Here is a 17,167-nt window from a genome sequence, read left to right on the forward strand (position 1 = left end):
AAGCAAACTACTCTTAACATACATACTTACAACAATCTGGGGTTATCGAAAAGGACAGTGGCATAACAACATGGTTGCACACCTTTAATTTTTCGAATGCTGCTGTAAAACTTATTCATAGGTAAACAGGTCGGAAACATTCGGTCCACCTGAAAAACGTTCTCTCTGCTCTTCTTCCAATTTGACAAGGTGTACCGCAGGGTTCAATACTTGGACCGCTTTTAGTTTTGCCTGTATGTTAATGATTTATTATTTCTAGTCAGATACTGTTCAATACAAATGTTTTCCAACGACCTATAGTTGGACATATATTAAAATTAGCTACCATCTTGGGCTTAAAGAATATGTGTGTTTTCCAAGATTTCGAAATATTTCGTTTTGGTCTCAAGAAAATAGCCTTTTATTAAACCCCAAAATATTAGTCAAAAAAGTTTAATTTCTGTTTTTAAGGAACGCACCTTTTAATCTTTTATGACAGTATTAAACCGTGTTTCTCCTGTGTTTCGAAAGCAAATCTTTGTCAAACACAAAAGCGAAAATCAACTAATTATTCGTATAAAATACTTAAACTTAATCATTCTGTCCTACAAATAACTTTACTTACTTTTACTTTATTCACTTAAGAACTAATCTTTTCTTTCTCCATAATACTTTCTTCAGAATTAAAAACCACACACAACATTTTCTTAAAAAAATATATATATATTATCTGGTATTTAAAACAAGCTCATGTAAACATCTATTGAGAAACGGGAAATTTTAAATAAAAACAGGCCGCCAGCATTAAGTGATCTGAGCCATGATCTACGTTTGGGAGAGAGCCAATTTGTTTGCATTGTCTTACCGTGGGCAAAGTATAGATGGACATCAACTTCAATACTGCAGTTTTATGCTTTGGTTTCTTTGGATCTTCTAGGCTGTAAAATAAATGATCGATTGCCACCCATTTGCCTTGAAATATTGAGGCATATGCCACCCCTTCGTAATGGTTGTAAGCCGAACACAGATTTAATGCGTGAGTTAATGTTCCAGTCGAAAAAAGATTCGAATCTTTTGGAGGGTTGTCCTTGCTCTGAATATGAAGGGAAATATTCAAATTTCATAATCATTTGTGTTGTAATCAAATCAACCTACATTTTGGGGGATGTTCTTGTTGTTGCACTGAACGCTGTCAATATGTTGACAAGTATCGGTAATGCCTAATTTTTCGGATATAAATTTCTTTCCAGTTGGTTGAGAACCATAACCTTCACATGAGGTGAGAGATGTCCTCGTGAGTCTTTCATAACACAGTTTCCCAGTGGTTATTAATTCGAAAGGAGCAGAATTAGCATCGAAATTAAAATCTCCCGTGAGAATAATTGGCATCCGATGCGATTTGCCAGGCTTAACAAGCGAGTGTCGATCCAGTTCTGCCAACAAAACCATTATCTGCGCCAGCCGGACGTCCTGACGTCTCGGATTGAATAGCAGGTGTGTTGTACTAACCAGTAAATTGGCCTGTAAATTCTCTGATTTACATTTAAATTTGGTAATAAGCGCAATGTTGTGTCGATCCAAAAGCTAACGGAGGAGAAGGTTCAATTTATTAGCTCATTTTCATCATCGTCTCCAGAACTCACTTGAATGTCAGGTCGATAAAATTCCACAACATCCCACAATACAAGATCGAAGAGATTGCTGTTGTAAAATATGGCACAGCCATCAGTTTTTACACCTGTCTTCTTTTGAAATATGCAAGACATTGAAGGTAACCGGGATTGGATGCTAGACTTAATGTCCTCCAAGTGGTCCTGCTGTACTTCCTGAAGGCAGATTATATCAGGTCGCTGTTCGACTATTGTTTCCTTCAATCGATCCAAACGATAATTCCATTTGAGGTAGTTTTTTCTCGAACGTGTGTACAGTTCTAGATGACCGAGGAGAAGATCTTGTGCAAGAATGTTGTAGGAGACAATTTTGAATGGCACTCCAGGTTCTTGGGCACCAGGCTTATCAGGGCAACAATTCTTCCAATTACGATATCCAGAGCTGGCATTTGTCTATGGTAACAGATGTTTTATTTTTAAAATTCAACGAAGTCTAAGGATACCCTGCGAGAACTTACAGAAAAATATTCATGATTGACTCGTTCATGAGGCCACATATTCTTGAATGGAACTGGTGGTTCATTAATCAGGCGGTATATATTCCTTTGTTGATTTGTGTTGCGGGTGGTTAGTTTGCAGTGATTGTTAAATATTGCGGGAATTTTTGGGAGACGTTTCAAAAAGGGATTCATGAAGGTGAAAACCTAGAGCAACACACAAAACAAAACCAACAAAAACACTCTAGATATAATTATAGAGTGTGTTTGACCAAAAATATTGAAATGGCAAATTAAATAGACAGTAAAAAAAAACGAAAAAGGCAACAAAATAAGAAATGTCAAAAAAGGCTAATGGAAATGAACATACCCCAAGGCATGTTCAGAAAAATGAAGTCTCTACTTTTAAGGGGGACAGCTTACAGCAACATTTCCTGATTTGAATTAAATTCCATCGATAATTTTTTTTGACAGTAGTCTGTCATTGGCACGACGATTTGTTTCATTTTTGACACAATTGTGTTAGAAAAGAGGTAAAGATAAATAAAGCATTTGTTTCCTTAAATTATTGTGTGAGATAGTTCGTAGACGGCGAGATAAGATTGTGTAAACAGACAGAAGCTAGATGTTACCAAATATCGTAGGCTCTTAACGATTCCGAAGTTATTTATGAATTTACTTTTATGATCAAAGATTGACGGTAACTTATCCAACCATTTTATGCATTTTATGATTTTCTAAAGCTTTCGATAGAGTCAATGGGCCTTACCAATAATCAAAATTAAAGCTCACTTAAATATTTAACTAGGTGCTAAATATTTTGCCTTTGTCTCTTTGACAGAGAATGTAGTAGATATTGTAATAGAAGGCTAATTAATAAAAAACGTGTTTATATTAGTTATTAGTATACACGCAAATTAACTCGCTGCTGAAATTTATTAGTATACACGCAAATTAACTCGCTGCTGAAATTTAACTCAACGATACCTAAACGTGTGTATAGCGATTTATTATTGGAAAGGCCCAATCACGAAATTTTAATAGCTGAACTATAAGCTTTAGATTTTCATTTGAATTTTTATTATGTTTTGAATCTTATCCGACATAATAAATTCGTCTTTATGACTTCCAATATCTGTAACCTCTGGCGCTCCCCAAGGGGAAGCCACATTGGACCTTTACTTTTTCTTCTTTTTGTTAATGATATTCCTCTCATCATTAAATATTCTCTTTTTCTTATGTTTGCCGACGACATTAAATTGTTTAAATGTATTAAATAGGCATCTGATCAATGCTTTGTCATATGCAACCCGTGCTATTCTCTGCATTCTAATAGACATGAATCCATTCGAAATCGATTTATTAAAATTGATATTGGAATGCTTTCATACGGTACAAGATGTAATCTTCTTGACTTTCAACAATTAAAAACTCGAAGACGATACCACAATACTTATAGTTGATAAAGTTATTTGTCCCTTCAAGAGAGCTGCAAGTGCGTAATTTATTTTTTGAACCATTTTATAGAGTAAACTTCGGCCTCAATGAGCCCATAACACGGTGCCTGAAACAGGCGAATCTAGTATGTAGTAATATAAAATTAATCGTGATTTATTTAAAAGAAATGTGATACATTAATTAAATATTCTTTTACCTGGTGGCTTGTTGTTACTTTCTTCTCTTTTTTCAACTATTCAATTCAAATAATGTGATTATCGCCAAGCTTTTCGTCTTTGTAAGGTGTTCCAATTCCAAAAAGAACTGTGAAAATTCATAGTAGTAAACTATCGTGTTTTTGTTGTGACACCTTTGTATATTAAATCTATTGTCTTATCATGGAGCTGTATTTGTAAAGTTATACATTAAAAGTTAAGTAAAATATTTAAAAAGCTAATGTCAACGTTGCCACTAGGTGCAGCTCCCCTTAAAATCCACGAAGACAGCACTTTAGGTTTTATATACAAATGTGACAGCTATTTAGCTATTACGTACAAAGTTCAAATTGGTTATTTTTACTGTCATTTATCAACCTAGTAGTACCCATGGCATGATGGTTAGTGCGTTGGACTGTCATGCTAGAGATCTTGGGTTCGGTCCCAGTCTGTGTTATCTAAAGTTCTTTTCACGGGTACTACCTCTTGCGAGTAATTGAGCGATTACTTACTATTGGAACACAGTTCTTAATTTTCCCAATATTATTCGTTTTCTTCTTGCTGTCAAATTTTTTTAAAAAATCTTCTACGTATTTTTCCCCCAACACGACACAAAAAATTGACATATCAGCAAAATAGGGATATTTTCCAATTTTTCTTCACACACTTCTCATCTCAAGGAAAATTGACAATGGCCGTCAACTTGTGTAAATGGTAATTTAGGGATTTAGAAATTGTTCGTTTTAATTATTTTAATTAGAAAAAAAGTTATAAAACATAAAAATTCCAATTGTGAACAAGTTATTGGACGTTGCCATTGCTTGCAATTGCAGAATTTATCAAGTTTAAAGTTTAAACAATTGTCATTTAGAATTTAGTCTAAAGATTAGAAAGGAGAAAAGAAAACACATTCTACCAGGAAAAAGCCGAAAAAATGAGTTCCAACAACAGCAGCACCAGCAGAAAGGAAACCGAAAGAACCAAATTGATTCAGGAGAAGTGTCAAACGCTCCTGACTCAGATGCTTCGGGATGAGGACAATAAATATTGCGTGGATTGCGATGCAAAAGGTATTTAATTTTTTCTAACAAGATTAAGTTTGACGAGAAAAGGTTTTTTGGTGTTGTTGTTTGGTTTTAGATGAGAGGGGCGTATCACCCGAAGACACATATTGAATCGATTCCATTGTTGGTAGTCAAGCAAAGAAGCTGCAAATGGGTTTCCTTTTGGTTCATAGATTCTTGTATATCTTTGTTTTTCTTGAGCTCGGTTCTTTTTTTATCGAAATTGGATAGTTGAGATAATTAATATTTTTCTTGTCCTCTTATCGCTAGATAACTTACTGTTTCTGTCAAGACTCTAATTTATCTGATTATGATAACTAAACACGCAAACTTTAGTCATGTCGGCAGTCGTTCTGTATTTGTTTTTACTGCGGTTTTTCAGAGGGGCATACACATATACTCGTAGTATGATTATGATCCCAAAAACAGTGTTTTTTTTTTCTATTCAATGGGAAGTATAATTTTGTAACTTATTGTAATTTAATCAATAACTATTTATAATAATCTTTTCGAATGTCTATGCTCCTGTAAAGTTTCCTTGAATAGGTTCAACAATGTCTTATGAGATTATTTTATTGAATTTAACATTATTGAAAATTCCTTCCTGTTGCGTTGAGTTTTGGTGGCCTTTTATTAGCTTTTATTTGGTCTTTATATTTTCCCACATTAATTGTTTGGGTTTCCTGAAAACTCACACTTCCAAGCAAATATTTGTAAGTTGTTGAAGTTAAAAATCAATAGGCACTTGTATTCCGTCCATGAAAACTCAATTCTAGGGAAAACAATATTCAAAATAACTATCATCAAATTGACAATTAACTATATCCTTAGCCAATTCCTCTCCTATCCCGATCGCTGGCCTTTTATCAGTCAATCGTACATCCTAAAGCTTAACATTCATGTACATAGAAACAATATTTTCCTAGCGACGTAAAGTTGTATTTATAATGTTATCGATACCTTAAGTCATATCTCCAAAGCATGGCTTTTAATACACCTTGAGTTGCTAAGGTGGCAACCTATAGTTTTCACTTCAGACCAACATTATTTTTTATTTGACACCATGATCCAAAAATGAATCAAAAATTAATCGATGCAACCGGAATTGGATTGACACTCTTTTCCATATAAGTTCATCAGTTTATATTTCTGAGAATTTTGTCAGTATTTTCCGTCGGAGACTTCAAAAATCGAGGAATTTGTATTGAAAAATTGGTTTATGTTTTTAAGAATATGACAGTGGGCAGCTTCAGACTACACAAGGGATTTCAAAGTAAAGCATGTCTCTAGTATCTATGTAGTTTTCAATCGGGCATGTTCAGCCGACATAAGGGACTTAAAAGTTAGGCAAGTTTCTATTATCTGATTGGCTAGCTGCCAAAAAATTACCTTCCAATTAAGGGGACAGTTATAGATATTATTGAAATCGATCGGAATTTTTTTGAGGAAAACAAGTTTAATTGCGCATTTGTTTAATTTTCTGAACAGCTGATACAATTCCAATGACAAATTTTGACATACATTTTTAATGATAGCTATAAACGACCTGTCAAGATAATTACACTGTTTATTTTCAATGATAAAAACCAATGATAGCTATAACAGGCGCCTAAGGCAACTTTAATGGAAAGTCGACTAAAAAGTTAGTCAATAAAAATCTCCCTAACTTCAATTCAAGTCTACTTCTGTCAAAAATGACAATTGATGATGTTTTTCTTTATTCAACAGAAAGCTGAACTGTATTACTCAATGATTTATTTATTTTCTGGACAACTTCATTTGTTGCTTTCTGTAAAAGGGTTTGTTGGGAATTTGGAAAAGAAATAAGTAATATTTCTTTACAATACAAAATAAAAATCGTGATTGACTTGTAGCTTGCCTGAGGGGTGTTTTGTAAACAATAATGGTTTTTGTAGTTTTTGTACTATGAACTTGAAGTAGAGGTTTATGAAGTAAAGTTCTGAATTTGAAATTCATGACACTTGAAAAACTAACTAGTTGCCTTGGTCCAATTTACGTTCAAATAACGAAGTTGACTGCAAATAAAGTCCCTTATATTGTCTGAACCTGCCCATTATCTTCCAATTAAGGCAACTTTATTGGAAAGTTGACTGAAAAGTATGTCAATAAAAATCTCCCTAACTATCAAGTCAACTCTACTCATGTCAAAATGACAGTTGAGCATTCAAGTGACAGCTGAACTTTATTAAGCTATGATTTTTGTATGTTCTTTTTTAAAATACGAAATACAAGTCTGGATGGACCTATAGCTTGCCTGAGAAGTTTGTTGTAATCAATAATGTAAAGTTCGACTTGAAAAACTGACTAGTTGCTTCACTTTCTAATAATACAGTTGACTGCAAATGAAGTCCCTTATTTTTTCTGAACCTGACTAATCTCTAAGATCTTAGAAATATAAATTAGAAAAACGTCTCGAAACTGTCGTTCTCCTCTGTCTTTTAGTCTTCTCTTGATAGTCACAGCAGCTAAGGTGCAATGTTTCTACATTACACTACTAACATGTATGTGCGGAGTAGTATGAAATGTTGTAATATTTACGTACCGTGAGTCACAAAAGTAAGTAAGCAGCCATAAACTTAAAGATTATTGCCTGCAAACAATCTATTTCAAAATTGGAAAATAAATATAGATATATTTTTTGTTTTTCATACGTATATTACGATCCAAAAAATAGCATTTCAAATAAAAAATTAACTTAACTTAAGGAACATTCCGGTAAAACTAAGAAGAATAACAAATTAATATAACAAAAGTAGGTTAGCAGTTCAATGAAAAGTTAAGTTAATAAAAGATTTTCCATCGTTTTCATTCATTTAGTACTTCGTTGGGTACCCCTTGGACTTAATAACTTCCTTCATCCGAGAAGTCGTTGAGTTAACCAAATTTTGAGTTATGTTTTGGCGAATTTTAGACCATTCCTCTTGAAGAACAAACTTTAGATGATCTTTATTCAAAATCTCGTGCTTTCTAACTTGACGGTCCGGATGCTCTCATAAATACTCTATGACATTAAAATCGGGAGACTGAGGTGGTGTTTTAAGCTGGGTTTGATCGTTATATAGTAGCCACTCTTTAACAACAGTTGAGGTATATTTAGGATCATTGTCTTGCTGGAAGACGAATGACCTACCCATATACAATACAATAAATATACATACAACCCTACACCATAACGTTCCCAACTCCGTGCTTTACAGTTCCTGACATATTCGCTGGATCAAGCTGTGTATTTTTTTCCTCCAAACCTTTTCACGTCCGTCAGAACCATGGATATTGAATTTACTTTCATCGGACAAAATTACAGTATTCCAAAAATCTGCTTTTTTAAATCCATGGGTTTTTGCAAATAGAAGACGTTTTTGGCGATTTAATTTGCTTATGAAACCTCTTCTTTCTAATGCTTCTAGTTCGTGATAACCAGATTGGTGGAGCACTCGATGAAACGTTTGCGGGGGCTGCATGACTTACCTGTTTCATTGGATATTTCTGTTGTTATCTTTGGGGTACTTACTTTCGGGTTTCTTTTCACTTTCCTTTCACTTTCGGCATTTCTGTTGAGTAAATTTCCTGGGTCGTCCAGAGCGAGGGTCATTTTTCAAACTTCCAGTAGTGTTAAGTTTGGTTATTATTTTGTGGATGTTAGATGGACTTTTTTTTAAATTTTAACAATCTCGCGTTCCGATTTGTTTTGCAAATAGTGTCCAACTATGACTTGTTTTAAATCAAGGCTTAGTTCCTCAATTCTTGGAGCGATTTCTTTTAATTAATCTATAAATAATTTGAAACTGAACAAAATATTTAAAAAAGAGATAAGCAACTAAAAACACAAAAAAAAAACGAAGTTAACTGCACCAATAAATAAAAGTTTAATATTTGTATGGGACAACAACGAGTGCTTACTTACTTTTGTGATTTACTGTATGTTAATAGTCCTTGAGATATTTTTAATTGTTTCAATACTGTTTGAAATTCTATCATTTGCTGACGTTTAAACTTTTTTGAAGTACCTTTTGTAATAAATCTTTGAGATTTTCTCTACTTTAAAGTGCCCTCAATCAAAAAATGCCAAAAACGAACATTTTCTTCGATATTTTTCACGTTTTATTATCGTTTTTCTTCATTTGCAAACACAAACAAATCAGAAGATTTTCCTGCTAAGATACATACGGTAATGAAGTAGACTTCAGTGCAGATACGATTACTAATATAATTCATTTTGGGAATGGAAACCTTTATCCCGAATAGGGTTAAAAGTATTAAACCTAATCATGGTTCGATTCGAGCTGCAAAGATATTATCAAGGAGAACGAGGAGAGCTTCCGGTGTTTTAAAGCCAACCCAACTGAGCAAAACTGGAAAAGGTTTAAGCAAGCCAGGAAGGCCTGCAACGCCTATATTCGAAGGACCAAATTTTTGCAAAAAATACTGCAATGCCCCAAAGGCAGTTCCTTTTCTCGTTGTCAATGACACTCCTTAAACTAGCTTTATTGCTAAAGCTAACTTGTTTGCAATTCCACCTTTCCAGATAGTGTCATGGCTTCCCCAGTTCTTAAACGCGCAAATGATTTCTATGGGACCAATTTTTTTTCGTACTCAAAATGTGGCGAGAGTTCTTAAAGATATCAACATTCATAAATCCGCTGGCCCGATTGGTATCCCCGCTATTATTCTGAAGAGGTGTTCTTCCACACTAGCAAAACCAATGCGTAAGCTTGTTCAACTCACCGAACAGTGGAACAAATCTTTACATCGTTTTGGAGAAAGTAAGATTATTGCACTTGATATTTCAAAGGCGTTTGATAAGGCCTGGCATCTTGCTCTCTTTTCGAAAATGCGTGCTTTTGTTATTGACGAATCTCTTCTTTGATAGATTAGAAATTTTCTTTCGAACTATTCAACCGTTTTCGAGGGATTCAAGTTTGAACCCCATAAAATAAATGCTGGTGTGCCTCAGGGCTCCGTTATGTCTCCGACATTTTTCCTCATTTTTATAAATGATCTCCTGTCTGCTACTTCTAATCCAATACATTGTTTCGCTGACGAAAGCACTCTTGGGTTTTCATATTCGTTTCCAGACACACAACCCTCCTTTTGGGATGTGGAACTGCAACGGTTCCCCCTTTTTTCCATCAACTATGGGTGCATTCACAAAGCTAGTGACTACGTAGTCAAAATTCAACTAGCTTTTTGAATGCAAAATTGCACTACAAAGCTAGTCAATGCGGAACTGTCAAATTAATGACAAATACAAATATATAACATAAGACATTTGTGTTTTCAGAACTTTAAATAGTTTTTTTTTTCTTTTTAAATTCAATAAAATGAAATAGAAAATATAACATGATTCATTTATATTTGTATTTAAATGACGAAAGATTCATTTTATTTTGAATTCTTATGTCCTTACCGAGCAGCTGATTGTAAAACGTCAAAACTAGTGTGCACTAACTTTGAGCCGAACATCTTGCACTACGTCGGAGGGGAAATTTTAACTACTTTTTATTTAGATTTAGCCAATCAGAATCCCTTGACTACGTAGCCACTAGCTTTGTGAATGCGACCTATGAGTGGCACTTGCATCAACGAAACTGAAAATCTCAATACCCTTGGAATATGCATAGCAACCACCTTTTGTGAAGCGATCACATATGCGATGTCGCCAAAAATGTCGCAAGATGTCTGGTTTGGGTACAATCTACAAAACTTATATGTATGTACGTCCGAAACTTGAATATAACTCTCATCTCTGGGCTAGTGCTCCAGTAATGGCATGTCTGTTGGTATCATCGGGTTACATGAAATCAAAACGGCTTGACCTTAAAATTTTGGAATTTACAATTTAAAAAATTGTCATCAGCCATAATGGCTGAATCACAAACACGCTTAAGCTTCGGCTTCACCTGACGTTTACGAGTTACAATGGAGCTTTGACAATCGTAAGGAAAAGAACGTAACTTTAACGTAATGTGACTCCAAACAGAAGCTCTAGTTCAAATATCTGAACATTTGCTTTGTCTGACAGCTCAACAGCTGTAAAAAAAATGTCAACAAACTAAATATTTGCTCTTTGGAGGGATGAAATAATGGAAATGTCATTCAACGCAACCTCGAAGCAGATCCACCGTAACGCAGACGAATCCAAAGCTGAAGCGTGTTTGTGATTCAGCTATTAAGCCTTTAAACTTTTTAACCGTGAATCTGCCCCTTCTTTGATTTTATGAAAAGAAATAAGTAATATTTCTTTACAATACAAAATACAAATTGTGATGGACTTGTACAATGTTTGAGGCGTGCTTTGTTTGACAATTATGTTTCTGATAGCTTTTGTACGATGAACTGTAGGTAGAGGTTAGTAAAGTAAAGTTTCAAGTATGAAATTTATGACACTTGGCAAACTAACTTGAAAAACTAACGCAGTTGACTGCAAATGAAGTCCCTTATGTTATCTGAACCTGCCTATTGTAAAAGCAACCGTTTGTCAGAAAGCTTATTTTCACAAAATGAATAAAGTTCTGTCACTCAGATTTGTATGCAAATTAAATGTCCGGTGATTTATTATTTTAACCCAAACTAGAAAAAAAAAACATTTAACGACTTTATGAGTCATAAACTAAAAATAAACTCTACTATTCACTATTTATTTCGACAGCCATTTGTTATGGAACTCAACAAAAAGTCTGTTTCAAATATTTGTTGTTTTGTTTAAACAGCTTTTTGTCATACTCTAATATTTTTTAAGCTTTTTTTTAACTGTTCTCATCAAACAACATCCGACCCAAGGTTAAAGTGAAGCAAAATAATGCTACTAATCTTTTTTCATGTATCCACCCAAACATGGTTATTTTTCTTTGACGAATTTGATAAATACTTTTCTATTCTTCTTACTTGTCTTATGTCTTCTTTAGAGTTCCATGTAACAAATGAATTTTGAATTCTGTTAGACTTAAATATTGAATAGAACATTTTTTGAATGTTTGTCTTCATTGTATTTATAAATCCGTAAAAAGGAAACTAAACAAAGATTTAAAAATAAACATTTTGTAATTCTTCTAATTAAAGGTCCTCGTTGGGCATCATGGAATCTAGGAGTTTTTCTATGCATTCGTTGTGCAGGAATTCATCGTAATCTGGGTGTGCATATATCACGTGTTAAGTCTGTTAATCTCGATACTTGGACACCGGAACAAGTGATATCTCTACAACAAATGGGCAATTCGCGTGCTCGTGCCGTCTACGAGGCCCAATTGCCTGACGGATTTCGTCGTCCCCAAACGGATAACGCCCTCGAGAGTTTCATTCGTGCCAAATACGAGCACAAGAAGTACTTAGCCCGCGAATGGGTACCACCGTCTCCACCAAAAGTTGATTGGGCAAAGGAAATCGACGAGGAACTTGAGCGACAAAAACGTAAGAAGAAAGCAGCACAAGCTGGTTCTGCATTGGGCATCGGAATTGTTGGTGGGGGAAGTGATAAAAAGACGACATTGTCGTCTGCACAGAAAACACCTCTTCCCGCTCCCTTGCCAAAACCCAAGCCCTCAAATAGTCCAAAGTCAAATCGAATAAGCGAATCTTCTACAAACTCGAACCACAACAGCTCATTGACTGGTGCGGGGACTTCCGATCTCTTGGGTTTAGCATCACCCACTAAACCAATTTCCGGACTCGTTAACTTAAATAATGACTCACATAACGATACGTTTAGCGGTTTTCTAAGTGCTGCCCCAGTGGCTGCCTCAAACACACATAATTCCTCTATGAGTGGAAACATAGATTCAGGTGCTGGAGTGGGATCAAATTCGCTTGCTAAAGAAGAGGAGGATTTCTTTAGTCAAACAACTTCGCTTGGCATTAGTGGTGAGAAGGACAAGGCCGGTAAGTTGACAAAGGACAGTATATTAGCCCTTTACGGGGCTGCACCCTCAACAAATCCACAATCAAATCTGGGCGGTGGTCAGTTCAACAGCAATCCTCTGGGTAGTGCATTCAATGGAAACTTGGCGCAAAACAAACCATTTCCAGCGTTACTTGTCAACCCGAACGCAAATACAGGTGGCATGGGAATGCCTCCAGGTCTGATGGGTCCATCCCAAGCACAGTTTATGACACCACCGAATTCAGCCAGTATGTATAATGCGCCTGTGATGACCGCTCCAGCAGCATTCACTTCACCAGCAGGCGGAGGTATGTCCTACCATCCACAGATGATGGGAGTTCAAACGACTGGCTTTGCTCAGTTCCCACCAATGCAGGCAACATACCCTGCCGCAGGCGGAGCCCCCGGTATGTACGCCGCTTTTGGCTCAGCTCCAAGTGGAGGAGGTGCTGGTGGCATTATGGCCACAGGGCAGGGCCTTATGCAAATGCAAAATCCCGCACTTAATCAGGGATTAATGGGCATGCAAATGAACGGACCAATGGTGCAGCCTACGGCAACGGCAGCTACCTCAAACCTGAGTCAACAATTTGGTAATCTTAATATTGGTAATGTTTGGCAATAAAAGCCCTTATCCCCTTATGAGTCCTTCATTTCTCAGAATATAAAGCATTATGCCCCTTAAAAAAAATATCTCTTCTTCTGTGTAAATTGTGATGTTTTATAATTGAAACAAGGTCTGTGTTCGATGTACAATGGGCTCTAAACGTATTTTTTAGGCATATTTTCCAAAAACAAAAATTACAATATTCAAACTTCCAAAAAATGAAACTTATCTCATCCTGTTTTGATTTTATTATTATTTGCAGTATTGTTAAAATAAATTAAATTAAAAGTCGTCGATGTAAAGTAAGGTGTGCTTAGTAATAAAACTTTCAGAGCTAACCGCCACATATCTCCCAAAATAAAAAACAAAACAAAAACAATAAATAAAAATGTCCCACTGTTAAAATCGATACAAAAATATTACAGATATCTTTTTGCTCATTAATTTCTTTAAAAGAATTTATATTAAATAAAATAATAGATCTACTTAAACAAAATAACACTTAAAACAAAAGTTGTAACGATAACGAATATGTGGACGTAAATATTGATGAAAACGTATTTTGGACGGAGCAAATTCAAATTTAAACAAAAAATATGAAAAAATAAAAGTATAATGATGAAAGCATAAAATTATGTATTAGTTATAAATAAATATATATAAAAATATAAAATAATAAATAAGAATATAATTTCAATTTGAAATAAACACGTGTAAAGTAAGAATATATTGTTTAATTTTTTATTTGTGTCTGTGCGATTAATTATGATTAACATTTTGGTCAAAAAACTTGTATAAAACCGATTAACTAAATCATTGGGCCAGGTTCAGACGCCATAAGGAATTCAAAGGTAAGTCAAGTTTTTATCATCTGATTGGCTAGATGCCAAAAAATGCCTACCAATTGGACTTAATTGGAAAATGTACTGGAAAGTTAAACACTATTCACATGAGAACGACCAACGAATGAACGTCGATTTTGACATTTCTTTCACATGACAGTTTTTAGTTCGTCGCGAATGAAGTTTGACAAGGAGCCACAGGCAAACACCATTTATCGCCGAAACCAAAACAAGAATGATTTTGTAGGTTAAGTACGCGCGCTTATTTTATTCGTTGCGAGTGTGGGTAATGTGAAACGCGAATAAAGTTTGACAGTTCGTATCAACTACAATTTTTTTCGCGACGAATAAATTTGTTTTCCTAAATATATTAATATATGATATCTAAAAGTATGCATGATAAATCAAATAGAAACTATATTGCTATAGTTTTTTTAAGAATTTGGAAATATGTCTTTAAACGTATACCTATAAACTCACATTTTGTAATTCTTTCGTCGTTCGTTGGTCGCGCTCATGTGAATACTGCTTTAGTCAAGAGAAATCTCCCTAGCTATCAATAGGCACGTTTAGACTGACTTACTTTGCAGTCAACGGCATTTTTTGTTGAACGTACTTTTCACCAAGGCAGCTACATAGGTACTCTTTCAAGTGTCGTAAATTTCAAACTTGGAACTTTACTTTACTAATTTCTACCTTCAGTTCATCGTACAACAATTATCAAGAACAGTATTGTCTTCAAAACACTCATGAAGCAAGCTACAAGTCCATCACGATTTGTATTGTAAAGAAATATTACTTACTTCTTTTCCATATTGATAAGGAACCCTTTTACAGAAAACATTAAATGAAGTTTAATAAATCAATCATAAATAAACCTTTTAGTTGAATTAAAAAACCTGATCAACTGTCATTTTGATTAAAGTAGACTTGACTTAGGGAAATTGCGATTTTTCTTGAATAACTTTCCAATTAATTCGCCTTAATTTGAAGACAATTTGTTGACAGCTGGCCAATCAGATACTGGAAACTAACCTAACTTTCAAGTCCCTTATATCGTCTGAACTTGTTCAATTTATATCCACAGAACTGTCAAAATAAGTATGGAATACTATTTTTTGGAATGGTAAATGTAATAAGATCAAATAATTGATTGCTGACTTTTAAGTGACATTTAACAACAAAAGTAAAGACAGATTTAAAATGTAATGAAAGGAAAACATCAAGACCAAAGAAAAATAAGTATTTAATACTTTTACTTACTTTCCCGTAATTATTTCTTAAGGACGCTTATTTAAACGTCAGATTGGTATGTATATAGTACTATGATCGCAACGCCATTATGGTGGCTACGGCAAATGTATAAAATAACTGCTCTATGATAAGAAGACTGTGCCATTATTACCAAATGACGTTTCGAATGAAGAAAAATAAATTCATAGAGAAAAATCTAAAAACTTGAATTTGTTAAAATGACAGTTGATCATGATTTTCATTTTGTTGAAAGCTAAACTTCATAACTCTGTGATTTATTTTTTTTTAGTACACGAAAAAGGCTCAAATATCACATTAAAGAAGGAATATGGACTTTTTCGTTACAATACAAAACAACTCATGATGGACTTGTACCTGTGTAAGAAGATTTTTTGTAAATAATAACGTTGTTGGTACTACAAGTAAAAGATAGTCAAGTGAAGTTCGGAATTTGGAATTAATTACAACTGAAAAATTAACTAGCTGCCGTGGTCTTCTTCAAAGAATGCAGTTGATTGCAATTTAAGTCAATTATGTTGTCTGAAACTGCCGGTTGTGTCTCCAAAATCGTAGTTGCATACTTAACTAGCGGACCTACCAAACGTCATTTCACCCGTATTTAAAGCTTTCAGATTCGAAAGTAACCGTGATGATAAAACACAGATTGTTCAAATTTCAATGTGATTTATTTGAATCGAATCGAAATCAGTAGAGACCGATGTAATACATAAAGATTGGCTTGGAGCCTAATTCGTGGGATAAGGATTTCCTCTAGTTTAAATTTACTCTTGTGAAAAGGAAATCTTTAAAATTGCGATCAGTTTAGCACAGTGTATAACGCCATCTATCGCACAGTTGAATTGACCGCTCAAATTTCCATCTATTATTTATTACGTTAACTTCGCCTTTAACCCATTGAAATTCACAGTCATCCGAAATGTTTTCATCTTCAAAATTGTACAAATTTTACGAAAAAATACAAAATTTCTTCATTCAAGTTCATATTTTTATATTTTTTTCTAAGAATTTATTTTTCTTCATTCGAAACGTCATTCGGGAACAATTGCACAGTAGTCTTATCATAGAGCAGTTATTTTAAACATTCGCCGTAAACACCATATGGCATTGCGATCATAGTACTATACATCTTGTATACCAAGCTGAAGTTTGAATAAGCGCCCTTAAGAAATAATTGCGAAAATGTAAGTAAAAGTATTATTTTTGTTTTGTTTTTTAAATCTGTCTTTACTTTTGTTATTAAATGTCACTTCAAAGTCAGGAATCAAAATTATTTGATCTTATTAGATTTACCATTATAGAAAATAGTATTCCATACATATTTTGACAGTTCTGCCGAAATAAATTTTCTTGGTTTATCTCAATATTTCACCGTTCCATGAAAACTTTTACTAACCACTGAAGCTGTCAAAAAATTAATAAATAAGCTAATGAAACTAAAAAAGTGAAAAATGATACATAAAAAAATATGTATGAAATATTTAAAAAAATAAATGGTTCAAATTTAATGGACGTGAAATTATGTTACTTTTTCCAAAAACCCCATAAAATAAACATGTGCATATATATTTTTCTTGCAACCGTTGAACGAAATTGTTCTACTCTCAATAATCTACCTACTCAACGAACACGTCCATTACATTTCAACTAAACTCAACCAACTTCACTGTGATCAATTCACAATAGACTTATTATAATCCACCCGATAACAAAAATTCTGTCTAGCTTAGCTTGTCCTTGTGAACAG

General features: G+C 34.2%; 2 protein-coding genes across 2 annotated transcripts; one reads left to right on the forward strand and one right to left on the reverse strand.

Annotated features, from left to right (window-relative positions):
* Positions 1-681: 681 nt before the first annotated feature.
* On the reverse strand, positions 682-2,406 carry LOC129938689 (protein angel). The gene is made up of 4 exons (XM_056046379.1): positions 2,108-2,406; positions 1,623-2,042; positions 1,135-1,563; positions 682-1,072 (listed from the first exon to the last, which is right to left on the reverse strand). Exons 1-4 carry the CDS (start codon positions 2,279-2,281, stop codon positions 740-742), a joined length of 1,356 nt encoding a protein of 451 aa, XP_055902354.1. The 5' UTR covers positions 2,282-2,406; the 3' UTR covers positions 682-739.
* A 1,995-nt stretch (positions 2,407-4,401) lies between these two features.
* Positions 4,402-14,033, forward strand: LOC129939920 (stromal membrane-associated protein 1). Its single transcript, XM_056048103.1, has 2 exons — positions 4,402-4,808; positions 11,883-14,033. The coding sequence occupies exons 1-2, from the start codon at positions 4,673-4,675 to the stop codon at positions 13,322-13,324; spliced, it is 1,578 nt and encodes a 525-aa protein (XP_055904078.1). The 5' UTR covers positions 4,402-4,672; the 3' UTR covers positions 13,325-14,033.
* Positions 14,034-17,167: the final 3,134 nt, after the last annotated feature.

Source organism: Eupeodes corollae, chromosome 1, assembly GCF_945859685.1.
Source record: "Eupeodes corollae chromosome 1, idEupCoro1.1, whole genome shotgun sequence".
Lineage (NCBI taxonomy): Eukaryota > Metazoa > Arthropoda > Insecta > Diptera > Syrphidae > Eupeodes > Eupeodes corollae.

Excerpts from the sequence above, each read along its gene's own strand:
- LOC129938689 (XM_056046379.1), bottom strand. The coding sequence starts at position 2,281 with ATGAATCCCTTTTTGAAACGTCTCCCAAAAATTCCCGCAATATTTAAC. Across the intron at positions 2,043-2,107 it reads TCAATCATGAATATTTTTCT|ACAAATGCCAGCTCTGGATA; the intron begins GTAAGTTCTCGC and ends CTGTTACCATAG. Across the intron at positions 1,564-1,622 it reads TTTATCGACCTGACATTCAA|CTTTTGGATCGACACAACAT; the intron begins GTGAGTTCTGGA and ends CTCCTCCGTTAG.
- LOC129939920 (XM_056048103.1), top strand. The coding sequence starts at position 4,673 with ATGAGTTCCAACAACAGCAGCACCAGCAGAAAGGAAACCGAAAGAACC. Across the intron at positions 4,809-11,882 it reads CGTGGATTGCGATGCAAAAG|GTCCTCGTTGGGCATCATGG; the intron begins GTATTTAATTTT and ends TTCTAATTAAAG.